Source organism: Hyperolius riggenbachi, chromosome 9 (assembly GCF_040937935.1).
Source record: "Hyperolius riggenbachi isolate aHypRig1 chromosome 9, aHypRig1.pri, whole genome shotgun sequence".
Taxonomy (NCBI): domain Eukaryota; kingdom Metazoa; phylum Chordata; class Amphibia; order Anura; family Hyperoliidae; genus Hyperolius; species Hyperolius riggenbachi.
The window spans coordinates 270004502-270032157 of NC_090654.1; the positions used below are offsets into that span (position 1 = coordinate 270004502).

The 27656-nt window shown below is 50.2% G+C and overlaps 1 protein-coding gene across 2 annotated transcripts in view; it reads right to left on the reverse strand.

The window, feature by feature from the left end:
* The window catches only part of GALC (galactosylceramidase), an 85945-nt gene that overhangs the window by 27967 nt on the left and 30322 nt on the right, over window positions 1-27656 (reverse strand). Inside the window, exons 7-11 of one of the 2 annotated variants that reach the window (XM_068254545.1) lie at window positions 13675-13805; window positions 8803-8958; window positions 6946-7070; window positions 3896-4023; window positions 1520-1609 (exon numbers count right to left, since the gene is read on the reverse strand). In XM_068254545.1, the coding sequence (XP_068110646.1) occupies window positions 1520-1609; window positions 3896-4023; window positions 6946-7070; window positions 8803-8958; window positions 13675-13805 (630 nt within the window). Of the gene's footprint in view, window positions 1-1519; window positions 1610-3895; window positions 4024-6945; window positions 7071-8802; window positions 8959-13674; window positions 13806-17589; window positions 17718-27656 lie in introns of both variants that reach the window. The other variant, XM_068254546.1, reaches the window with a different exon arrangement.

A 27656-nucleotide genomic window follows, 5' to 3' on the forward strand; every position in this document is an offset into this window, starting at 1 on the left:
AAGCATGCAGCAGATCAGGTGTTTCAGACTTTAAAGTCAGATCTGACAAGACTAGCTGCATGCTTGTTTCTGGTGTTATTCAGATACTACTGCAGAGAAATATACCAGCAGGGCTGCCAGGCAACTGGTATTGATTAAAAGGAAATAAATATGGCAGCCTCCGTATACCTCTTACTTCAGTTCCCCTTTAAGTTCCCTTTAAGTGGTTACCTGTTTGAATGCTGTTCTGCAACAAATATATTTTCTGGTAGTAGATTTTATGCTGTAAATAATCTTCTTATAGAACAAACAGTTCCATACCACTTTAACCACTTCCGGGTGGTTTTGCTGATCTGTGCTGCGTGGGCTCTCCAGCCCGCAGCACCGATCAGATAGCAGCCAGGCCGATCAGACTTCCCCCCTTTTTTCCCCACTAGGGGGATGTCCTGCTGGGGGGGTCTGATCGCCGCCGACTGCTTGCGCTTGCGGGGGGGGGGGCCTCTTCAAAGCCCCCCTCCGCAGCGCTTCCTGGCCTCCTTCCCCTTCCTTTCCCTCCCCCTGTGAGCGGCGCAGGACGGATTTCCGTCCTGCGCCTGATGGGATAGGCTTTAGCCTATCAGATGCCGGCGATCCCCGGCCAATGAGAGGCCGGGAATCGCCGATCTCCTCTACGCCGCTGCTGCGTAGCAGCGCCGTATATATGTAAACACCGGGGAAGATCTTCCCTGTGTGTTTACATTTACCCTGCAAGCCGCGATCGGAGGCTCGCAGGGTGTTCACGGAGACACGCTCCGTGAACTGACATGGAACGGCCGCTCGTATGGAAACCACTTCAGGATTCAGGGGCGTACTTAAGCGTACGCAGAATCCTGAAGTGGTTAAACTTGTATCTATGTTATCATCCTGTATTGAATGTTTTGTAGGCAATATTGAAGAATGTTGCTTTTCTTTTCTTTTTATTGCCAATGTATGATGAGTCTTAGCACACAACACTTAAAAATTGTGTGATCAAAAGCAACCCCCTGTGAGGAAATTGGTCAGCGCTGTACACAATAAGAGCTGGTGCACACAGAGCGGCTTTTGTCGCGTTTTGCGATCCGCTTGCGGATGTGGATACGTTTGGGTAATGTATTTCAATGGGCTGGTGCACACCAGAGCGGGAGGCGTTTTGCAGAAACGCATACTCCCGGGCTACAGCATTTTTTGGATTTCGGAGGCGTTTCTGCCTCCAATGTTAAGTATAGCAAAAACTCAAAACGCTTGATAAAACGCCAGATCAGAGCAGTTTTCCAGGCGTTTTTGTTACAGTAGCTGTTCAGTAACAGCTTTACTGTAACAATATCTGTAATCTGCTACACAAAAGAAGCTACACAAAACCGCAAAACGCTAGCAAAACTTCATAAAAATAAGAAAAAGCGTTTCAAAAACCGCTAGCGTTTTGCGGATCAGCAAGCGGTTTTTGGTGTGCACCAGCCCTAAAAGCAAAAAAAAAACAACATAGATTAAACAGTAAAGCAGTCAAAACGCAATTAATACTCACAAAGCTGCCATCCAGCTGAAAAGTTGCATTTTGCGGGCAGACGCTGAATTTCGGCAAATACGGGCGGATACAGACAGAATGGTCATGTGACTGCAGAGAGAATCGGAAGATAAAAGTAAACTAAACAGGAAGGTGAGTGTGTTAGCTACTTACAGCTCTTTTCTGGATTAGGAGAGATGCATGTTAATCAAGAAAATACTTGATATGTGATATAATGCACTTTAACCACTTAAAGAGGAACCGTCGTGAAAATCTTAAAATTTAAAACACATACAAATAGAAGTACATTTCTTCCAGAGTAAAATCAGCCATAAATGACTTTTCTCCTATGTTGCTGTCACTTACAGTAGGTAGAAGAAATCTGACATTACCGACAGGTTTTGGGCTAGTCCATCTCTTCATGGGGGATTCTCAGCATGGCCTTTATTCTTTATAAAGGTACTGCCTGAAAAAGATTTATACAATGATGCTGGCCAGCCTCCCTGCTCGCTGTACACAATTTTGGCAGTTGGAAAGAGCAACTGCCATTCACTAAGTGCTTTAAAAATAAAGGAAACCCTAAGAACCCCCTATGAGAAGATGGGCTAGTCCAAAATCTGTCGGTAATGTAAAATTTCTACTACTCACTAAGTGACAGTAACATAGGAGAAAAGTAATTTATGGCTCATTTTACTTGGGAAGAAATGTACTTCTCATTTGTAGATTTAAAACATGTATTTTTATATGTTTACATGTATTTGAAATTTTAACATTTATGCGACAGAGGTCCTTTAAGGACAACAGGCTCCTCCTCACCTTCGGTTGGCCGGTTCCTTTCTGTCCTTCTGTATCTGGAAGTGCCCCAAGATCTCAGCCCTTTCATTCTCAGATGTTCCTGTATACAATACCAGACAGTTGGTCCAGGCCTCATCCTGCACGTGTCCAGACCTAGCACCCGCTTATATGTCCAGGACTCATCCTGCATACGTGTCCAGACCTAGCACCCACTTGTATGTCCAGACCTCATCCTGCACGTGTCCAGACCTAGCACCCGCTTGTATGTCCAGGACTCATCCTGCATACGTGTCCAGACCTAGCACCCACTTGTATGTCCAGACCTCATCCTGCACGTGTCCAGACCTAGCACCCGCTTGTATGTCCAGGACTCATCCTGCATACGTGTCCAGACCTAGCACCCACTTGTATGTCCAGACCTCATCCTGCACATGTCCAGTCCTAGCACCCACTTGTATGTCCAGACCTCATCCTGCACGTGTCCAGATCTAGCACCCGCTTGTATGTCCAGGACTCATCCTGCATACGTGTCCAGACCTAGCACCCGCTTGTATGTCCAGGACTCATCCTGCATACGTGTCCAGACCTAGCACCCACTTGTATGTCCAGACCTCATCCTGCACGTGTCCAGACCTAGCACCCGCTTGTATGTCCAGGACTCATCCTGCATACGTGTCCAGACCTAGCACCCGCTTGTATGTCCAGGACTCATCCTGCATACGTGTCCAGACCTAGCACCCACTTGTATGTCCAGACCTCATCCTGCACATGTCCAGTCCTAGCACCCACTTGTATGTCCAGACCTCATCCTGCACATGTTCAGACCTAGCACCCACTTGTGTGTCCAGACCTCATCCTGCACATGTTCAGACCTAGCACCCACTTGTATGTCCAGACCTCATCCTGCACATGTTCAGACCTAGCACCCACTTGTGTGTCCAGACCTCATCCTGCACATGTCCAGACCTAGCACCCACTTGTATGTCCAGACCTCATCCTGCACATGTTCAGACCTAGCACCCACTTGTGTGTCCAGACCTCATCCTGCACATGTTCAGACCTAGCACCCACTTGTATGTCCAGGCCTCATCCTGCACGTGTCCAGACCTAGCACCCGCTAGTATGTCCAGGCCTCATCCTGCACGTGTCCAGACCTAGCACCCGCTAGTATGTCCAGGCCTCATCCTGCACATGTCCAGACCTAGCACCCACTTGTATGTCCAGGCCTCATCCTGCACATGTCCAGACCTAGCACCCACTTGTATGTTCAGGCCTCATCCTGCACGTGTCCAGACCTAGCACCCGCTAGTATGTCCAGGCCTCATCCTGCACATGTCCAGACCTAGCACCCACTTGTATGTCCAGGCCTCATCCTGCACGTGTCCAGACCTAGCACCCACTTGTATGTCCAGGCCTCATCCTGCACATGTCCAGACCTAGCACCCACTAGTGTGTTCTGGTCTCATCCTGCACGTATCCAGACCTAACCCCACGTGTGTAAAATAGATAATGAGGTGGTTCACACTCTAAACCCTTCTTATGATCCCTCGACCAAGAAGTGGCAGAAAAGCCAAAGCTATCAGAAAGCCCGCTAGGTCTTACCATGGTCTCAATAATGATGGTGAGGTTCCCCCGTCTGTCCGTGAGGGCCACATAGCTGCCGCCTTTCTCCAAGTGACCGACTGTTCGCAGGTAGAACCAGCCAGGCTGGGTGAACTGGGTAGTGTGAGCTGAACAGGAGAGAAGAAGCAGCTGTCATTGGATCTGGAGTTCAACAGGAACACCTTATGGCTTGTATACCCTCTCTATCCAGCTGGACCAATCATAACATCTGTACGAGTCAGGAGATGATGAAAGAAACAGATCACTTTGATTACGGGACAGAAGGGGCCCCCGGGGGAGCAGGAGTTCGGGTGATAGGCAATAAACTACGGGAGGCTCCTCTAGCCCCCCATCCGAATGGGGTTTGCCATGTTCCTCATGGAGCAACTACAGCTTTGGGAGGTGGTGTATGCTCCTGGCCGCTGCAATTCTTGCTGGGAGATGTATTCACACTAACGGGTTACACCTCCCAGCATGCATTGCGGCTATGGTCAGGTCCGTGACACCACCACAGGAACATCAAACTGTGCTCCCTCCCTGAGGAAGATAGCTAACCCCATATATATCCATAGATAACCCCACATATATCCATAGCTCTGGATAGGTAAGAAATGCCTATCACCTCCCCTTTCCCAACAGCACACTTTATCACTAAACCTCCTTTATGGGGAGATTTCCATTTACTGGTGCTCAGGTCCCTTTAAAGGACAACTATCATAAAAAATTGCAACACATATTTCCTTTTAAACAATACCAGTTGCCTAGCAGCTCTGCTAATCCATTCGGCTGCAGTAGTATCTGAATCACACCAGAAACAAGCATGCAGCTAATCTTGTCAGATCTGACAATGTCAGAAGCACCTGATCTGCTGCATGCTTGTTCAGGGTCCATGGCTAAAAGTATTAGAGGCAGAGGATCAGCAGGGCTGCCAGGCAGCTGGTGTTGCTTAACCACCCTGGCGTTCTGATTAAATCGCCAGGGTGGCTGCGGGAGGGTTTTTTTTAAATAAAAAAAAAACTATTTCATGCAGCCAACTGAAAGTTGGCTGCATGAAAGCCCACTAGAGGGCGCTCCGGAGGCGATCTTCCGATCGCCTCCGGCGCCCAGAATAAACAAGGAAGGCCGCAATGAGCGGCCTTCCTTGTTTTGCTTATATCGTCGCCATAGCGACGAGCGGAGTGACGTCATCGACGTCAGCCGACGTCGTGACGTCAGCCGCCTCCGATCCAGCCCTTAGCGCTGGCCGGAACTTTTTGTTCCGGCTACGCTGGGCTCAGGCGGCTGGGGGGACCCTCTTTCGCCGCTGCTCGCGGCGAATCGCCGCAGAGCGGCGGCGATCAGGCAGCACACGCGGCTGGCAAAGTGCCGGCTGCGTGTGCTGCTTTTTATTTCATTAAAATCGGCCCAGCAGGGCCTGAGCGGCAGCCGCTGGCGGTGTTGGACGAGCTGAGCTCGTCCAGACCGCTCAGCTGGTTAAAGAAATAAATATGGTAGCCTCCATATCCCTCTCCCTTCAGTTGTCCTTTATACTTGTAAGTCACGTAAGTATCCTGCACTGCTTACTCCACAGCTCCTCACATGCTTTTCTATGCTTTGCTCTGAGCTAGCTTCAATATGTGCATGTCATTTGCTGAAAAAGGAACTGTGATGTTTGTGCCTATGCTGATACACTTTGCGAGATTGGCTCAGATGCATTTCATGCACTTTTGCTAGTACCAATAAATTTGGTGAGAATTTTAAGTCCAGTGTGCCTGCCAGTTTTTTTTTTCTTTGTGGTGATATTTGTAAGTTATGTATACCAAATGTCTTGCCATGTAAGCTGTAACCGGAGACATGCAGGAGATCTCCCCGCCTGTGCAGTGAGCGGTCATTACCGGCACATAACAGGACACAGAAGATGTCATCTCCCCGACAGTTCTGAGACCTCTTCACCTTCTGTGCAGCCGAATTCAGTGACTCCCGAGCGGAGAGATTACAGCCGACCTCCCTTCCTACAGAGAGAGGCTTTGTATGTCTCTGGGGACAGTTTAGAGGACAGATCAGTTGCTCATAACCTGAAAGCAACAGATAACCCACAATAATGGCCGTGCGCCGTCTGGGAAATGTTACCGTAGCCCAGCAAGTTTAAAGAGAACCCGAGGCGAGTTTAAAAAATGTTATCTGCATACAGAGGCTGGATCTGCCTATACAGCCCAGCCATGTTGCTATCCCAAACCCCACTAAGGTCCCCCTGCACTCTGCAATCCCTCATAAATCACAGCCGTGCTGTGAGGCTGTGTTTATATCTGTAGTGTCAGTCTCAGTTGCTCCCCCGCCTCCTACATAGCTCCGGTCCCTGACCCCGTCCCTTCCCTCCAATCAGCAGGGAGGGAAGGGATGCAGGCGGGGACTGGAGTTCTGCAGGAGGCGGGGAGAGCAGCAGACTGACACTATAGAGATAAACACAGCCAGCTCTGACAAGCTGTTTGTCAGCAGCGTGGCTGTGATTTATGAGGGATTGCAGAGTGCAGGGGGACCTTAGTGGGGTTTGGGATAGCAAAAGAGACTGGGCTGTATAGGCAGATCCAGCCTCTGTATGCAGATAATATTCTTCAAACCCACCTCGGGTTCTCTTTAAAAGAAAGAATCAAAAATTCCAAAGTTCTATTTAACTTGCTTCAATCTGCAGCCACTTAAATTGATACTGAAGCAAAAAAAAAAAAAAAAAAAAACAGAAAAAACAATCCTCCCCCCATATGGAGAGGGAAGGCTCTGGATCCCATAGAGATTTCCTGGTTCTCTCTCCTTGACCTCGTTCTAACCCAGGCATGGGCAAACTCGGTCTCCAACTGTTACGGAACTACAAGTCCCACAATGCATTTGCCTTTATGAGTCATGACTGTGGCTGTCAGACTCCTGCAATGCAATGTGGGACTTTTAGTTTCTTAACAGCTGGAGGGCCAAGTTTGCCTATGCCTGTTTTAACCCCCCCCCCCCTAAAGTTTATTGACCAACTGGTCAAATATTGCTCTGAGGATGGATTGCATTGTGTGCGATTGTGGAACGGTTACCTGTTATCCAGACTGGGGTGGACACAACATAGTTCCCGCTCCAGGGCTCCTTAGCGGTCATCAGTCCCTCCAGCCCGAACGGGAGCTCCTCATAGTAACTGGCCACCAGGTTCCACGAGATCGTTCTGTGAAGGACAAGGGAATTGTCACAACTAGACAATCAATCAGGCCTCAGGCCCGCGTTTGCGCAAAGGGTTTGAAAATCATTTCCCGGCGCATTTTCTGTTGCGATTGGAATCTATGTACAATCTACTGCCAGCAAGTGTCCGATTAGTGGGATTTATATAATCGATTTTGTGCAACAAAAAGTTTTAAACACATGCCGGGTCTTCCAGTCATTTTTGCCAGTTTCTGGCGCTTAGCCCCACCCCTTGCACAAAACATCATAGGCGCTTCTATATCTCCAATCAGAGAAGCACCAATGACCTCTTGTGCTGGGGTGGGGCTAAGCACCAGAATACGGACCTCAGGAGGCCCGGCAAACAGTTCAAACGTAACTTAAATTTAAACAAGAAAATCACTTTTGAAAATGGATTAAAACATTCCTGGGGAGAACACTGCACATGGGTGCGATAGCAACATTTTTCCTACATTTCATGCTGAAACCTACTGGATATCTGTGTGCAGTGTGGGCAGACATTCAATCAAAGGGGGATCTAACTAAACGGCGATCTGGTGGCAGAACAAGAGATGTTTGCCTAACTTGAGACTCAATGCCAAATTGTGCCATCAAACGACAGAGCTGAAGGGGTTGCGTAAGTTACTAAAATAACTTTGAATTGACATTGCACTTTTTTTTTCACTGTTGCAAATAACTCTGAACTGACAATGTACCTGAGATGGGGCAGAAAAATGTATACATACCTGGGTCTTCCTCCAGCCCCCTTCATGTTCCTAGCGGCATCTCCGCATGGACTTCATTGACATTGGCGCTTGCGCAGGCGCAGTACAGGATGATCGTTATTTACTGTATAGTGTTTTAGTGGGCGGCCGAAATTCAAAAAGATGACTGCACGACCCTATTTGGGGAGTGTCAACCAGAAAAATATCCTATACTCGTATATAAATGGGTCTGGTGACTCTGCACGTGCTTGTCAAAAATGCGTATTGTTACAAAAATACCCGTCAATCAGCACGAAAACCCCAGTTACTAAAAACATCCAAAAACATGCTAGGTTAAGAAGGAACGCTCCTTTCTTTTTTTTCACTGACCCTCATTAGAAATAACTGTTAAAAAAGGTTTGGGGAGGCGCCCAGATTCTCTACTAATTGGTCTGAGTATAATTACTGTATGGTATTATAGAAAGAGGAATCTTACCTCCAAAGAAGACTCACTCGAATAGAACGTAAGGAGTCTTTATTATCAAGTAGTTAATTGTAGACAACGCGTTTCACAGGTCTCAGCCCACTTCCTCAGGTGAGTACAAACAAGTAACCTTAAATAGAATTCGTGTGGGGCAAGGGCGCCTTTTAGATCACACAAAGGAAAGGAAAATATTGCACAGCCTGACAAATTGTCAGCTGTGCATTCCGTGGGCTGCAGCGAGACCAGCGTAGGATGGAGGACGACGAGGAAGCCTCGATAGGGTCCAGAGGCTTCCCCCTCCCGAGGTGAGTACCTCCAGGGCCTTTTTTTCAATACAGAGTTTCTTTAAGGGGTCTGTAAGAAGCCCCTGCTATGTATACTTTTTTTTTTTTTTTTTTTTTTTTTGGTCCCCCATCTCAGGTTCCCTATAAAGCATAATCTGAGCATTTTCTGCACTGTTGTAATTAATTTGCACAAGGCTGTACAATGTGGATCAGAGATTCTGCAAAATGACTGATAGGATTCAACTGGGCGATGATTTGTAAACTCACGATGTCATATTCCCATTCACATAATTCTGATTGAGAATCCGGGCCCAGCATCCGCCGCCGATCTCATCGTTGAACGTGCTGTAATCTTCCGAGGACCAAAGCTTCTTCCCGGAGGAGATGGCGTCGGCCACGGTGACGGTGCCGGGGTAGTGAGCGCTGTCGGGGGAGGAGCAAAGTGTGACTTAATATAATAAGACCGCAGATTTACATCTCATGCAGCTTATCTACACAATCTGCTCATGTAATTGTATGCGACTGTGGTGAGGACATTAGAGTGTAAGCTCCTCTGGTGCAGAGACTGATGGGAATGGATCAGTGATCTCTGTACTGGGCTGTGGAATATGTCAGAGCTATATAAATGTATAATAATAGTGTGTGACTGTGATGAGGACATTAGAGTGTAAGCTCCTCTGGTGCAGAGGCTGATGGGAATGGATCAGTGATCTCTGTACAGCGCTGTGGAATATGTCAGAGGGGTCCCAAATACAAACCTTCCCATCCTCCGATACAGAATAAAGAAAGGAGGGGCTATGTTGATCCTGCTGAAGGTGGCCACACACCATACAATTTTTAAAATATCTGTTCAATTTAAGAATTGCAATCAATTTTTCTGACTGATTGTAACATTTCAAAAATATGACCAATGTACCACACACCTGTGTTCAATTTTTCCCCAATTATGATAAAAATGATTGGAAAATCAGAGAAAATTGCTAGGGTGTGTATATTAATAAACTGACAATCTAACACACACCATACAATCTTTAGAAAGATTGAAGAAAAATATCTGGCATTCCGGATCGATAAAAATCGAAGAAAATGGGAAATCCGATCGGATTTTTCAGTCGAATGAAAAAAAAGCTTTCGATTTTTTCGGGAGATACGATCGTTTTTATCGAATTGCCGTAAAATCGGATCATTATATTGTATCGTGTGTGGCCACCTTGAGGGACCATGATTATAAATGGAATTGCAGGTACTCAACTTGACCACTCCCCTCAGCACCTGCTATTCCATTTAAAACGGGGATGTCAAGCCGGTCCTGCGAAGGCCGAGATCCTCACACATTTTTGACACAGCTCAAATGAAAGGGTCTGAATCAGGAAAGGTGCGGTCCATCAGGTAGAGCACATTCCTCTGTTTCTCAGTCCATCCTAAACACCGGCATGGATCTGGCCCTCCAGGCCTGGAGTTCCACACACGGGATTTAAAATCTTGGTCCCTTAGCAGGATGAACATAGCCTCTCCTTTCTTGTATGTATATTTTAACAGCCATTGTGGTCTGGCTGCAGGCTGAAGCTCTCCTGTTCCCTGTACCAGTACAGCCCATGTATCGAATGTTGTGAGTAGTGCAGATTCCCGAGAAATCTTAAGGTGGCCACTAATGAAACAATTTGCTGAATGACTGATTACGAACAAGTCTTCGTATGAACAATCGTAAATGATCATTTGGTACCACTAATGGACAAAAATCTCCTAACCAATCCAATTAATGAAATCGATCCAAATTATGGTTCGATCCCATCAATCTGATTGGATTGGTTAGGAGATTTTTGTCCATTCTTGGTCGCAAACGATCATTTACGATCTTTCATAATCGATCATTCAGAAAATAGTATTAGCGGCCACCTTATGATTTATGTGCATGTGTGTGTTCCCTAGAATAGTTTAACTTGACAGGCCTCAGCTGGAATCCTAGGTTATGAGCATGGAGTGTTTGCTTGCGTGCTGATTGGTATAGGTCAGTGATGGCTAACCTTGGCACTCCAGCTGTGATAGAACTGCAAGTCCCATGAGGCATTGCAATACTCTGACAGCTCTAAGCATTAATCGGGGAGTCAGAGGCATGATGGGATTTGTAGTTTTGTCACAGCTGGAGTGCCAAGGTTAGCCATCACTGGTATAGGTAGAGTAGGGATCCTTACCATTAACAGGGAGACCTCATCGCTGGTGTAATGCTTCATACACACTTGAGATAAAAGTCTTTGGAAAAGATCACAGACCAATTTTACCCCATTCCATGTAGTATGAGAGCCATACTTTACACAGTCTATTCTATGGAGCTGAACTCCCCATCAGACAGAAATCTTTGCAAGATGCTGCACACAAAGATGCCCGTACACACTCCAAAGGTCATTATCTGCAAAAGATCTGTTCTTGCAAAATATCCATTCCTGCAAAATGCATTCATAGTCTATGAGATCTGCAGATCCTCATACACACTTGGTTTAACAGACTTCATCTGCATATCTGGCAATCATCTGCAGATCTGAAAATCCATCCTGGTGGATCTGATCTGCAGATGATCTGCAGATGATTGTCTGTTAAACCAAGTGTGTATGAGGATCTGCAGATCTCATAGACTATGAATGCATTTTGCAGGAATGGATCTTCTGCAGGAACAGATCTTTTGCAGTAACAGATCTTTTGCAGATAATGATCTTTTGAGTGTGTACGGGCATCTTTGTGTGCAGCATCTTGCAAAGATTTCTATCTGATGGGGAGTTCAGCTCCATAGAATAGACTGTAGGTATGGCTCTCATACTACATGGAAGGGGGTAAAATTGGTCTGTGATCTTGCCTTTTCCAAAGACTTTTATCTCAAGTGTGTATGAAGCATAAGGGCTCGTTCACATTATTTGCAGTGAGAATCATGTGTAAAAGCAAGGTCAAAAACGCATGCGCTTGTGTACGTTTCAGTGCGTTGTGGTGTGCTTTTTTTAAGAATGTTTTGCTTATTGTAGCAGTAGCAGTTGTCAATAAAGCTTTGTATTCATATGAAAATTTTTTTTTTTTCCATTTAGGGGTAAAAACCGCATGCGCATTTATGTGCTAAAAAAGTGCATGCATTCCCTTGCATTGATGTGCACTTTACAGCTCAAAGCACAATAATGCATGCAACCCTACGTTTTTGTAATGCAGCTCAGCGCAGCGCATAGATGTGAACCAGGCACATTTAATTACATGGGAAAATCAATACCTTGCAGAACGCACAGGGCAATGCGCATTGTAAAGCGCACAGAAGGCCTAAGGGTCTAGTACACAATGCTATTGCATGCAATCCACATTGGAAGCTAATGACCCCTTTCATCAATTGCATAATTTTGCAACCTAGTTGTTTTAAATGCTCCAAGTGTTCCAGCTTGATGATAGTGTCATGAGTGCAGAGGGTTAATGATTGTTTATATCCTCTGATACAGGGGACTATAGTTCAGATCAGGTGTTTTTGTGGCTACACTTGTTATGGGTGTGAAATATTGTGATGGCCACACTTGTTTAATGACCCTTGTGAGATGGGCTCGTAGTATGTGAAGGACACCAAGGGGAGGCAAGGGAAGGGGGGTGAACATATGGGGGGGCGGCATCAAAGTTTCCCTGGGGGCCCCCATGAATTGCAGCTACGTCACTGGTGATGGATCAACTATTATGTCAAACGCTGCACCAACATTAATGCCCAAATCCAGCAAGACACCTGGCTTAAAGTGAACCGGAGATGAAGCACCCTCGTGTATTTTACCATATATATCAGTGGGAACATTCAACTAAAACCCTACCTTGCTTTCTGTTTCATTCTTCACTGCTCAGCCCTGATAAAATCCCCGACTGAACATTCAGTCTGGCTTTGCTCAGGAATCATTATAGCTGAGTCATAGCAGAGCCACAAGGGGGCAGGCTTGGGCTTGAAATGACATCAAAGAAGACAGACTCCGCTATAATGATTCCTGAGCAAAGTCAGACTGAATGCTTAGTCAGGGATTTTGTAACAAATAAACACAGAACATTTATATCGCGCTCTTCTCCTGGCGGACTCAAAGCGCCAGAGCTGCAGCCACTAGGACGCGCTCTATAGGCAGCAGCAGTGTTAGGGAGACTTGCCCAAGGTCTCCTACTGAATAGGTGCTGGCTTACTGCACAGGAAGAGCTGAGATTTGAACCCTGGTCTCTTGTGTCAGAGGCAGAGCTCTTAACCATTACACTATCCAGCCACTGTCTATATAAGGGCTGATAACAAGCAGGCTGAGCAGTGAAGGATGAAAGAAACAGAGAGCTGGGCAGGTGTTTTCTCTAATGTTTCCACTGATATATATGGTAAAATACATGAGGGTGCTTCGTCTCTGATCCACTTTAAAGTACAACTGAAGCGAGAGGTATATGGAGGCTGCTATATTTATTTCCTTTTAAAGCTATACCAGTTACCTGGCTGTGCTGCCTCTAATATTTTTGCCACCGACCCTGAACAAGCATGCAGCAGATCAGGTGTTTGATATTATTGTCAGATCTGAGAAGATTAGCTGCATGCTTGTTTCTGGTGTGATTCAGACACTACTGCAGCCAAAGATCAGTTGGCCAGGCAGCTGGTATTGTTTGAAAGGAAATAAATATGTCAGCCTCCATATACTTCTCACTTCAGTTGTCTTTTAAAGTGAACCAGAGGTGAAACCTGCAGGAAGAATCAGCTACTACCCGAGGTAGAGGTAAGCCTCTGGATCCTGCAGCCGTCCGTTCTGTGCCTGCATGAGTAACAGCAGCACATGCGCAGTAGAAGCGAGCGACTTGTGCAGGCGCAGTACAGCCTCACTTGTACATGGCAGGAAGCGCGGCCACAGCAACAGATCTGACAAGCTGTTGTTGGATTTGTTACGGGGATCTGTGCACGGCAATGCTGGGGCTGAGGACGACGCGGCTTCCCTCTATCTAGGTAAGTATCTGTTTATTTCTTGCAGGTTTGGCCTCGGCTGCAGTTTACACCATAAAATATTCATCAGTAGAGATGGTAACAATTCTGGCTTGCTTGCAAATATAATGCAAACTGTATGCTGCTTGGAACTGGCTAGTGCACATTGGAGGGGAGGAATGAATGAGTCTCATTACCCAATGACATCGACAACCCCATGGAGCTCAGCGTCCCGCAGCACCTCAGACGCGATTGGCTGCCAAAGGTTATCGCTGGCTATGATCCGCACTCGCTCCAAACCGAACTTATCCAGCGTGTACCGCAGCAGCTTGTGGGGAGGAGACAAGAAGGAAGATGTGGGACGGAGGGAGAGGGAAGGAAGGGAAGAGGGAGGAGAAGAGGGAGGAAGGAAGATGGGAGGGAGGAGAGGAAAGAGGATGGGAGGAAGGAAAAGAGGGAGGGAGGCGGGGAAAGGGGGAGAGATATGGTGTGGAAAGAAAGAAGAATGAATAAGAGAGAGGGAGCGGAAAGAAAGGAGGAAGAAATGAGAAGGAGGGGGAGAGAAGAAGGAAGAAGAGGGAGGGAGGAGGGGAAAGAGGATGAGAGGAGGGAAAAGAGGGAGGGAGGCGGGGAAAGAGGGAGAGATATGGTGCGGAAAGAAAGAAGAATGAATAAGATGGAGGGATAGTAGGAAGGAGGAGGGAGGGGAAAGAAAGGAGGAAGTGAGAAGGAGGGGGAGGGAAGAAGGAAGAAAAGGGAGGCGGGGAAAGAGGGAGGGAGGAGGGGAAATAGGATGGGAGTAAGGAAAGAGGGAGGAAGGGAGGAGGGGAAACAGGGAGGGGTGAAGAGGGAGGGAGGAAAGAAGGAAGAAGGGGCAGGGAGGGAGGGGAGGAAAGTGGGAGGGAGAAAAAAAGGAAGAAGAGGGAGGGAGGAAAGAGGGAGGAAGGAGGGAGGGAGGGAGGGAGGGAGGAAGGAGGGGAAAGAGGGGGGAAGAAGAAGAGGGAGGAAAGGAAGTAGAGGGAGGGTGTAGGGGAGAGGGAGGAAAGAAGGGGGGAGGGATAGGTGAAGGAAGAAAGAAGATTGAAGAAGAGGGAGGGAAGAAAGGAAGTAGGAGGGAAGAAAGATAAAGGGAGAGAAGGGAGGGAGGGAAGAAAGGAAAACACAGGAAGAAGTGAGAGGGAGGGGAGAAAAAAAAAAAAGGGATGATAGAGAAAAGAGTAAATGTACATTATGATATCTCCCTATAACCAGCCAATGGTGAGTGAGAGGAAGGCATGCTGGTTAATGTGGTAAATGGGACACACACAAGCTCTGATCACGTAACAAATTGAACAAGAGCGATTGAACGCAACAGAAAAGGTCACATTTTTTAACATTTTAGTCAAAAAATGGTTGAAATCAATCAGAAGTGCTAGGAAATAAATTACAATATTATTTTAAGGTTTTAAAACGTTGACCACTCGGATCTCTATTTCTCAACCCATCCTCATCAAAGACCCTCCATGACCATTATTTGGCCAAAAGCTACAATTTGGGCACAGCCAGAGCCAGAGGAGAATGCTGGACTTCCAAAATGGCAGACAGGGCAGACGAAGGGAGGGTGACAGTGCAGCAAGGGGTTATGGGTAGGGATCAATGACATGCTATCATTCCAAGGTGATGCTATGCAGCACGACAATCCACCAATCAGAGGCAGCAGCTGCGCCATGTCCCTAGTCCTTTTTCAAAACTGCATACATTTACACATAATTTGCATAAAATCTGCATCAACTCAGCATAATTAGCATCTCACTGACCGGTATGGTCATGGGCAGAGATAAGGATGGATCACAAGTAGGGGTGGTTTAGGAGATGCAAATTTTTCAGACTTTATGCAAACTGTATTCAGATCTAAACTGGGCCAATCAAATTCAACAGGAAGTTAATTTAATAGGCCTGTTTCCAAAATGCAAGTCAGAAAAAGAAGCCAATCCAACATCAGTTAATTTTAAAGGGAACCAAGCGCCAATTTTGTTCTCTACAATTTCTCCTGTTTTCTAATAGCTATAGGAGCTACCATGGTTCCCCCCCAAACCCCACCCTCTAGCTGCCCTTATTTATCCAGAGGAAGGTGTGAAGGTAGCATCTGTGACTTCTCTTAACCATTTGGTGCACAGTGTCCTATCTCTCCACCCCCCTCACACCCACTGTTTAAAGGGAACCTAGAGCAAGGATTCCATATTTATTTCCTTTAAAGCGGAATATAACCCTGCATTTCAACTTTGCTCTAAAACATTATTTACAGTATATTATATGCAAGCAGCATTTTTTTTTTTTTTTACTAGACCAGCATTGGAAGGGTTACACAGAGTTCCTGGAGATTTCTGCAGACGCATCCGAAGCTGAAATAGATACATTTTGTTTACATAAATGTATCTAAGTGTTGAATGTGACTCACTCTCTCTGACTGAGCTGGAAGACAGCCAAAGTGTGTAACATTCAACACTTAGATACATTTATGTAAACAAAATGTATCTATTTCAGCTTCGGATGCGTCTGCAGAAATCTCCAGGAACTTTAAAACTCTGTGTAACACTTCCAATGCTGGTCTAGTAAAAAAAAAATGCTGCTTGCATATAATATACTGTAAATAATGTTTTAGAGCAAAGTTGAAATGCAGGGTTATATTCCGCTTTAAGCAATACCAGTTGCCTGGCTTTCTGGTTGATCTCTTTGGCTGCAGTAGTGTTTGAGTCACACACCAGAAACAAGCATGCAGCTAACCCAGTCAGGCTTCAGTCAGAGCACCTGATCTGCTGCATGCTTGTTCAGGGTCTATGGCTAAAGGTATTAAAGGCAGAGGATCAGCAGGGCAGCCAAGCAATATGCATTGTTTAAAAGGAAATAAATATGGCAACCTCTATAACCCTCTTGCTTTAGGTTCCCTTTAAATCTCGTTTGCTCTCTGATAATGTGTGCAATATATAAAATAATTACAGCAGTCCTTATCTGCCTGAAATGTCTGCAGCTGGGCAGGCCTCTGAAGTGGGGTAATAAAGGCCTCTGCTAAACATTTAAATGTAAAAAGAGGTAAAATTGAAGGCTTTTTGTTAATAATGAGACACATTGTTGGCATGCATTTTTATGTGCTATTGAGATGCCCACGGTGATAAAATTGGTGCTTGGCTCACTTTAAACAGACCTGAGTGGACAGATCTACATACCCACTTCAGATTTCTGTATGGTCTTAAACGATTGTTCATGGTAATATCAGGTGCTTTCTAGGCTACCGGTGTCTCCACAACGTTGGCAACATTGTTAAAGATCCATCATGACAGAACACCTAACAAGCAACACTGTTGCCATTCTGCCCCCCCCCCCCCCCCCCCAACTTCACCCCGCCATGAAACAGAACAGGCTCATAATTGATAAACTATTACTCGAAACAATCATTTCAGCCAACCGTTATTTTACGTGTGTATGTAGCTTCAGTTTGTATAATATGCAGACTCGTAGCCTATCAAAATGTCACTCCAGGTATGCTGTAGGATAGCCCCGCTTTCCAGTTGGCCAGGTTGAAATCCAATAGTCTATTAAAGGTGCAAAAGATTGCAAAATTTAAAATGTGCACTTTTAAAACATACTATATATTTCTCCCAGAGTAAAATGCACTTTTTTCCTATGTTGCTGTCACACTAGGTAATGAAAGGCTGACAGATCTTAGACTAGTCCAGCTCCTCACGGGGGGATTCTCAGCTTTACCTTTATTCCTTACAAAAGCAACCCCTGGAAAGGATCTATACAATGATGTCAGACAGCCTCACTCTCAATAAATGAGAACACCCCATTAAAAGATGAACTAGTCCAAACCCCAACAGATCTGTCAGATTTTCATCACGTACTGTAAGTGACGTATAGAACATTTTCCTCTGGGGGAAAAAAAAAGGTACAATTATATGCATGTATTTTAGATTTTACAATTTTTTGTATTCGTACTTTAATTGGGCCTAAATCACATGGAATGTCGTGAGAATGTAATATGTTGGTCTATAAATATAATGAGCAGCTAAGGAAACATTTCGGTGTGATTGGTGTCTATAATAAGCCGTTCCCTGCCCTCTCTGTACACTTACCCTATCACCTGCACGGCATCGTTAAGATAGGGGTCAACTACCAAGTCGTGCGCTATCTCCCACTGTCCATCTGCAGCGATGATGCCGACATTGTCCAGCCCCAGCTTGTCCAGAGTGTGACGCAGGACCTCAGGGAAGGAGTCAACACATGAACTATAATCACCATCACAGCAAGACAACCTCACCACCATACTGTGTGAATATAGAGGGATCAGGGGGTGGTGAGAACTAAAACAGGAATTTCTAGGTTTGCGGTGTAACAAGGAAGTGAAGAAGTAAAAAGGTGTCTAGAGGACTAGATTTCACAGCAAAAAAAATAATCCAAGACGGTTTTAAGCAGGAGTAGACACACACATATTGATTTTACGACTCAACGGCAGATCAAAACTGCTAGACATTTAGGTTCCCCCGACATACCAAAGCATAACAGTGCGCCTGGGTCTCCACTGCGGTCACATGACAGCGAGCCCGGGACTCCACTGCAGTCACATGACAGCGAGCCCGGGTCTCCACTGCGGTCACATGACAGCGAGCCCGGGTCTCCACTGCAGTCACATGACAGCGAGCCCGGGTCTCCACTGCAGTCACATGACAGCGAGCCCGGGTCTCCACTGCAGTCACATGACAGCGAGCCCGGGTCTCCACTGCAGTCACATGACAGCGAGCCCGGGTCTCCACTGCAGTCACATGACAGCGAGCCCGGGTCTCCACTGCAGTCACATGACAGCGAGCCCGGGTCTCCACTGCAGTCACATGACAGCGAGCCCGGGTCTCCACTGCAGTCACATGACAGCGAGCCCGGGTCTCCACTGCAGTCACATGACAGCGAGCCCGGGTCTCCACTGCAGTCACATGACAGCGAGCCCGGGTCTCCACTGCAGTCACATGACAGCGAGCCCGGGTCTCCACTGCAGTCACATGACAGCGAGCCCGGGTCTCCACTGCAGTCACATGACAGCGAGCCCGGGTCTCCACTGCAGTCACATGACAGCGAGCCCGGGTCTCCACTGCAGTCACATGACAGCGAGCCCGGGTCTCCACTGCAGTCACATGACAGCGAGCCCGGGTCTCCACTGCAGTCACATGACAGCGAGCCCGGGTCTCCACTGCAGTCACATGACAGCGAGCCCGGGTCTCCACTGCAGTCACATGACAGCGAGCCCGGGTCTCCACTGCAGTCACATGACAGCGAGCCCGGGTCTCCACTGCAGTCACATGACAGCGAGCCCGGGTCTCCACTGCAGTCACATGACAGCGAGCCCGGGTCTCCACTGCAGTCACATGACAGCGAGCCCGGGTCTCCACTGCAGTCACATGACAGCGAGCCCGGGTCTCCACTGCAGTCACATGACAGCGAGCCCGGGTCTCCACTGCAGTCACATGACAGCGAGCCCGGGTCTCCACTGCAGTCACATGACAGCGAGCCCGGGTCTCCACTGCAGTCACATGACAGCGAGCCCGGGTCTCCACTGCAGTCACATGACAGCGAGCCCGGGTCTCCACTGCAGTCACATGACAGCGAGCCCGGGTCTCCACTGCAGTCACATGACAGCGAGCCCGGGTCTCCACTGCAGTCACATGACAGCGAGCCCGGGTCTCCACTGCAGTCACATGACAGCGAGCCCGGGTCTCCACTGCAGTCACATGACAGCGAGCCCGGGTCTCCACTGCAGTCACATGACAGCGAGCCCGGGTCTCCACTGCAGTCACATGACAGCGAGCCCGGGTCTCCACTGCAGTCACATGACAGCGAGCCCGGGTCTCCACTGCAGTCACATGACAGCGAGCCCGGGTCTCCACTGCAGTCACATGACAGCGAGCCCGGGTCTCCACTGCAGTCACATGACAGCGAGCCCGGGTCTCCACTGCAGTCACATGACAGCGAGCCCGGGTCTCCACTGCAGTCACATGACAGCGAGCCCGGGTCTCCACTGCAGTCACATGACAGCGAGCCCGGGTCTCCACTGCAGTCACATGACAGCGAGCCCGGGTCTCCACTGCAGTCACATGACAGCGAGCCCGGGTCTCCACTGCAGTCACATGACAGCGAGCCCGGGTCTCCACTGCAGTCACATGACAGCGAGCCCGGGTCTCCACTGCAGTCACATGACAGCGAGCCCGGGTCTCCACTGCAGTCACATGACAGCGAGCCCGGGTCTCCACTGCAGTCACATGACAGCGAGCCCGGGTCTCCACTGCAGTCACATGACAGCGAGCCCGGGTCTCCACTGCAGTCACATGACAGCGAGCCCGGGTCTCCACTGCAGTCACATGACAGCGAGCCCGGGTCTCCACTGCAGTCACATGACAGCGAGCCCGGGTCTCCACTGCAGTCACATGACAGCGAGCCCGGGTCTCCACTGCAGTCACATGACAGCGAGCCCGGGTCTCCACTGCAGTCACATGACAGCGAGCCCGGGTCTCCACTGCAGTCACATGACAGCGAGCCCGGGTCTCCACTGCAGTCACATGACAGCGAGCCCGGGTCTCCACTGCAGTCACATGACAGCGAGCCCGGGTCTCCACTGCAGTCACATGACAGCGAGCCCGGGTCTCCACTGCAGTCACATGACAGCGAGCCCGGGTCTCCACTGCAGTCACATGACAGCGAGCCCGGGTCTCCACTGCAGTCACATGACAGCGAGCCCGGGTCTCCACTGCAGTCACATGACAGCGAGCCCGGGTCTCCACTGCAGTCACATGACAGCGAGCCCGGGTCTCCACTGCAGTCACATGACAGCGAGCCCGGGTCTCCACTGCAGTCACATGACAGCGAGCCCGGGTCTCCACTGCAGTCACATGACAGCGAGCCCGGGTCTCCACTGCAGTCACATGACAGCGAGCCCGGGTCTCCACTGCAGTCACATGACAGCGAGCCCGGGTCTCCACTGCAGTCACATGACAGCGAGCCCGGGTCTCCACTGCAGTCACATGACAGCGAGCCCGGGTCTCCACTGCAGTCACATGACAGCGAGCCCGGGTCTCCACTGCAGTCACATGACAGCGAGCCCGGGTCTCCACTGCAGTCACATGACAGCGAGCCCGGGTCTCCACTGCAGTCACATGACAGCGAGCCCGGGTCTCCACTGCAGTCACATGACAGCGAGCCCGGGTCTCCACTGCAGTCACATGACAGCGAGCCCGGGTCTCCACTGCAGTCACATGACAGCGAGCCCGGGTCTCCACTGCAGTCACATGACAGCGAGCCCGGGTCTCCACTGCAGTCACATGACAGCGAGCCCGGGTCTCCACTGCAGTCACATGACAGCGAGCCCGGGTCTCCACTGCAGTCACATGACAGCGAGCCCGGGTCTCCACTGCAGTCACATGACAGCGAGCCCGGGTCTCCACTGCAGTCACATGACAGCGAGCCCGGGTCTCCACTGCAGTCACATGACAGCGAGCCCGGGTCTCCACTGCAGTCACATGACAGCGAGCCCGGGTCTCCACTGCAGTCACATGACAGCGAGCCCGGGTCTCCACTGCAGTCACATGACAGCGAGCCCGGGTCTCCACTGCAGTCACATGACAGCGAGCCCGGGTCTCCACTGCAGTCACATGACAGCGAGCCCGGGTCTCCACTGCAGTCACATGACAGCGAGCCCGGGTCTCCACTGCAGTCACATGACAGCGAGCCCGGGTCTCCACTGCAGTCACATGACAGCGAGCCCGGGTCTCCACTGCAGTCACATGACAGCGAGCCCGGGTCTCCACTGCAGTCACATGACAGCGAGCCCGGGTCTCCACTGCAGTCACATGACAGCGAGCCCGGGTCTCCACTGCAGTCACATGACAGCGAGCCCGGGTCTCCACTGCAGTCACATGACAGCGAGCCCGGGTCTCCACTGCAGTCACATGACAGCGAGCCCGGGTCTCCACTGCAGTCACATGACAGCGAGCCCGGGTCTCCACTGCAGTCACATGACAGCGAGCCCGGGTCTCCACTGCAGTCACATGACAGCGAGCCCGGGTCTCCACTGCAGTCACATGACAGCGAGCCCGGGTCTCCACTGCAGTCACATGACAGCGAGCCCGGGTCTCCACTGCAGTCACATGACAGCGAGCCCGGGTCTCCACTGCAGTCACATGACAGCGAGCCCGGGTCTCCACTGCAGTCACATGACAGCGAGCCCGGGTCTCCACTGCAGTCACATGACAGCGAGCCCGGGTCTCCACTGCAGTCACATGACAGCGAGCCCGGGTCTCCACTGCAGTCACATGACAGCGAGCCCGGGTCTCCACTGCAGTCACATGACAGCGAGCCCGGGTCTCCACTGCAGTCACATGACAGCGAGCCCGGGTCTCCACTGCAGTCACATGACAGCGAGCCCGGGTCTCCACTGCAGTCACATGACAGCGAGCCCGGGTCTCCACTGCAGTCACATGACAGCGAGCCCGGGTCTCCACTGCAGTCACATGACAGCGAGCCCGGGTCTCCACTGCAGTCACATGACAGCGAGCCCGGGTCTCCACTGCAGTCACATGACAGCGAGCCCGGGTCTCCACTGCAGTCACATGACAGCGAGCCCGGGTCTCCACTGCAGTCACATGACAGCGAGCCCGGGTCTCCACTGCAGTCACATGACAGCGAGCCCGGGTCTCCACTGCAGTCACATGACAGCGAGCCCGGGTCTCCACTGCAGTCACATGACAGCGAGCCCGGGTCTCCACTGCAGTCACATGACAGCGAGCCCGGGTCTCCACTGCAGTCACATGACAGCGAGCCCGGGTCTCCACTGCAGTCACATGACAGCGAGCCCGGGTCTCCACTGCAGTCACATGACAGCGAGCCCGGGTCTCCACTGCAGTCACATGACAGCGAGCCCGGGTCTCCACTGCAGTCACATGACAGCGAGCCCGGGTCTCCCCTGCAGTCACATGACAGCGAGCCCGGGTCTCCCCTGCAGTCACATGACAGCGAGCCCGGGTCTCCCCTGCAGTCACATGACAGCGAGCCCGGGTCTCCACTGCAGTCACATGACAGCGAGCCCGGGTCTCCACTGCAGTCACATGACAGCGAGCCCGGGTCTCCACTGCAGTCACATGACAGCGAGCCCGGGTCTCCACTGCAGTCACATGACAGCGAGCCCGGGTCTCCACTGCAGTCACATGACAGCGAGCCCGGGTCTCCACTGCAGTCACATGACAGCGAGCCCGGGTCTCCACTGCACTCACATGACAGCGAGCCCGGGTCTCCACTGCACTCACATGACAGCGAGCCCGGGTCTCCACTGCACTCACATGACAGCGAGCCCGGGTCTCCACTGCAGTCACATGACAGCGAGCCCGGGTCTCCACTGCACTCACATGACAGCGAGCCCGGGTCTCCACTGCAGTCACATGACAGCGAGCCCGGGTCTCCACTGCAGTCACATGACAGCGAGCCCGGGTCTCCACTGCAGTCACATGACAGCGAGCCCGGGGCTCCACTGCAGTCACATGACAGCGAGCCCGGGGCTCCACTGCAGTCACATGACAGCGAGCCCGGGTCTCCACTGCAGTCACATGACAGCGAGCCCGGGGCTCCACTGCAGTCACATGACAGCGAGCCCGGGTCTCCACTGCAGTCACATGACAGCGAGCCCGGGGCTCCACTGCAGTCACATGACAGCGAGCCCGGGTCTCCACTGCAGTCACATGACAGCGAGCCCGGGGCTCCACTGCAGTCACATGACAGCGAGCCCGGGGCTCCACTGCAGTCACATGACAGCGAGCCCGGGGCTCCACTGCACTCACATGACAGCGAGCCCGGGTCTCCACTGCAGTCACATGACAGCGAGCCCGGGTCTCCACTGCAGTCACATGACAGCGAGCCCGGGTCTCCACTGCAGTCACATGACAGCGAGCCCGGGTCTCCACTGCAGTCACATGACAGCGAGCCCGGGTCTCCACTGCAGTCACATGACAGCGAGCCCGGGTCTCCACTGCAGTCACATGACAGCGAGCCCGGGTCTCCACAGCAGTCACATGACAGCGAGCCTGGGGCTCCACAGCAGTCACATGACAGCGAGCCTGGGGCTCCACAGCAGTCACATGACAGCGAGCCTGGGGCTCCACAGCAGTCACATGACAGCGAGCCTGGGGCTCCACAGCAGTCACATGACAGCGAGCCTGGGTCTCCACTGCAGTCACATGACAGCGAGCCTGGGTCTCCACTGCAGTCACATGACAGCGAGCCTGGGTCTCCACTGCAGTCACATGACAGCGAGCCTGGGTCTCCACAGCAGTCACATGACAGCGAGCCTGGGTCTCCACAGCAGTCACATGACAGTGAGCTTGGGTCTCCACAGCAGTCACATGACAGTGAGCCTGGGTCTCCATTGCAGGCACATGACAGTAAGCCTGGGTCTCCACAGCAGTCACATGACAGTGAGCTTGGGTCTCCACAGCAGTCACATGACAGTGAGCCTGGGTCTCCATTGCAGGCACATGACAGTAAGCCTGGGTCTCCACTGCAGTCACATGACAGCGAGCCCGGGTCTCCACTGCAGTCACATGACAGTAAGCCTGGGTCTCCACTGCAGTCACATGACAGCGAGCCTGGGTCTCCACTGCAGTCACGACAGCGAGCCTGGGTCTCCACTGCAGTCACATGACAGCGAGCCTGGGTCTCCACTGCAGTCACATGACAGCGAGCCTGGGTCTCCACTGCGGTCACATGGCAGTAAGCCTGGGTCTCCACTGCGGTCACATGACAGCGAGCCTGGGTCTCCACTGCAGTCACATGACAGCGAGCCCGGGTCTGCACTGCAGTCACATGACAGCGAGCCCGGGTCTCCACAGCAGTCACATGACAGCGAGCCTGGGTCTCCACTGCAGTCACATGACAGCGAGCCTGGGTCTCCACAGCAGTCACATGACAGTGAGCCTGGGTCTCCACTGCAGTCACATGACAGCGAGCCTGGGTCTCCACAGCAGTCACATGACAGTGAGCCTGGGTCTCCATTGCAGGCACGACAGTAAGCCTGGGTCTCCACTGCGGTCACATGGCAGTAAGCCTGGGTCTCCACTGCGGTCACATGACAGTGAGCCTGGAGCTATAGCATAGCAGTCAGTTCAGAAGCTGCTGGGAGGCACATGGGGCGGGGAGAGAGCGGAGGAGAGGTCGGCTTCTCGGCTAGTCATGGCATTATGCCTATTTTTTGAGTCAAAACTATGTGGTATATATATATTTACTAATAACGCACGTATTTTCCCAGGACCATGCACTGGCCTCTCCTAACTGTAAGTATCCGCAATAATTGGTCTCAAGGCGACTTGTCACACCAAGGAGTGCTTTATTTTCACATAACACACAAAACTTGTGACTTGTTAAAATCCTGAGATTGGCCATCACTGGAGGCATAACTGACCCATTATGTGTGATAGACGACATGGACAGATGCATGCGGACACGACTTCTAATTAGTGGGTGACAAATTACCAACAGCTGCCAAAAATTAAAAGGAACCCGAGGTGTGAGACCTATGGAAGCTGCCATATTAATTTTCTTTTAAACAATTCCAGTTGCCTGGCAGCCCTGCTGATCTTTCTGGTCAGTAGAGTCTGAATCACACACCTGAACAAGCATGCAGCAAATCTTGTCAGATTTGTCATAGACAACTGATCTGCATGGTCACTCATGCCTACTTATGTAGACTCCCACGTGATCACTCCCTATCGCCTCCTTCTGACGACTCATGCTGTCTTCTCTCCACCTAGACAGCATGAGTCATGAGACGACAGACGATGAGTGATCATGTGGAGGTCAGCAAGCAAGCTTGAGTGACCTGCAGGATTTATTTCATATAGCTAAATAGGACATAAAGAAAGTCTTGCACACTGCATCACTCTGCGGTACCCTTCCCACCGCAGGGGGCCACACAAGTCTATGGAGACTTGCACACTTCCCAGCATGTGGCACGGTGTGCCGGAAGTCTCCAAATCACCGCAATGCCGGCGTAAGGTCTGCAGTGCGTTACTGCATGATACGTGGCAGCCTCACGGATTATGCAGTAATGCAAATAAGTGGGCGATGTAAGTGAGCACGGTGCGACACGGTATGATAATGCCTGTATTGACTATATGCTTCACTGTAACCGATACAACAAGACCATAACATGTGGTACCTGATGGTACGCTTTCCTGATTCGTTGTGTTCCGGCTGTCACAGGGAACGCAGTGTGGTTAAAATGTGGAAGCAGTTATGGCAAACTCTATACCTGCATATAAAAAGGGACCCTGAGTGGTAAACCCCCACCCTTCCCGAAATATGGACTTACTTCCTCCAGCCCTCAAAGCCCCCCGGCATCCTCTTCTGCTTGCTCTTGGTCCTTCAGGCGGCTCCGGTAATCGCTGAGTTCGGGTGAAATTGCACATGAGCGCCCCGCCACATAATTACGCTTCATCGTAAGGGTCCTCCGACGTTCAGTCTTGCACGGAGGAGAACCGCGCATGCGCTGGGCGCTTAGGACAACCGGCATGATGATGCGACGGGGTGCACACGTGCAATTTCACCCGAAGTCTGCGATTACCGGAGCGGCCCGCGAGACCAGAAGCGAGCCGAAGAGGATGGCGGGGGACCTCACAGGCTACGGAGGGCTGGAGGAAGCCTCAAGTAACAGCCCTTTTTTCAGTAGCAATTGCAATTGCTAAACGGTAACGATTGCGCAAGTCACTCATTTTTTACGCGATTGCCAGTTTGCATATACAATGCATTACATTGCAAAATCGCGTAAAAATCGCTCCGAGACACGATCGCGCCTTGGTAAAAATCGAGTCACGGTAGTGGAAAATAGCTACAGCGATTTCTATGTTATTTTGTAAACCCTAGCGATTTAAAAATCGCTAGCTATTTGCGATTTTGCAATTCAGCAGCGCAATCGCTGCAAGTGGAAAATGGCCCGAAGTCCAAATTTCAGGGGGGAAGGGGGGGGGGTTACTGCTCAGAGTCCTTTTAAAGGAGGTTTGGATGCTTTCCTTGCATTGACGGACATCCCTGGCTATTATTAGGTAATCCCCAGCAGAGTTGGTACAGGGACTTTATCTGACGGCCACCTGGAGTCAGTAATGAATTTGCTCCCCTTATGCTGAATACACACAATGCAATTTCCCGTCCAACTGACGGAAATCGGACATATCACACGGAAAATAGATCCTGTAAATCGATCAGGAGCAGTTTGAACATGCGCACATGATACAACTTCACGTCAGATTATAAGGGTTTTTTTCTTGCCTTTCCCGGGGCCAAAAGGAGTATGAGAGGGCGCAAACCGGAAAGGTACCTGATGCTTATTTATTGTTATTTTGGTTAGACTTAAAGAGAAACTGAAGCAAATAAATAAATAAATGATATAATGAATTGGTTGTGTTTGTACTAGAAGATTACTAGAAGAATACTAGAAGATTAGTAGCAAAGAAAATATTCTCATATTTTTATTTTCAGATGTATAGTGTTTTTTATAACATTGCATCATTCTCTAACATTTGCAGTTTGCACACTACTCAGCATTCTAATTGTTTTTACAGAGCAGTCTTGTGAACTATTGACCTGTCCTGTGGAAAGATGAAGATATACGACTGAAACTTTAGATAACAAGCTTCAGAAGACAGAGCTTTCTGCGACTTTGAAAGTCATGGAGCTCAACGGCTTTTTTGCATAGATAACAACTGGAGTTTCTTAAAGAGACTGTAACAAAAAAAAAAGTTCACCTAGGGGAGGGTACTCCCCTCAGGAGAGGGAAGCCTCAGGGTCCCAATGAGGCTTCCCCCTCCCCTGTAGCTTCAGGCAATCCAGCGCTGGCTCCCCCGAAGTCTCCAGCAATCCTGGCTCGACAAGCCTGACAAGGCTTGATATATTTACCTTCCCTGGCTCCAGCGGGGGCGCTGTTGCGGCTCTCAGCACGGAAATAGGTGGAAATAGCCGATCTCTGTCGGGTTTGCGCTACTATGCAGGCGCAGGAGACTTGTGCCTGCGCAGGAGAGCGGCCCAACAGCGATCAGCTATTTCCCCCTATCTCCGAGCGGAGAGCAGATACTGCGCTTGCGCTGGAGCCAGGAAAGCCATTTTTACATCCCGCCTTTCCGGG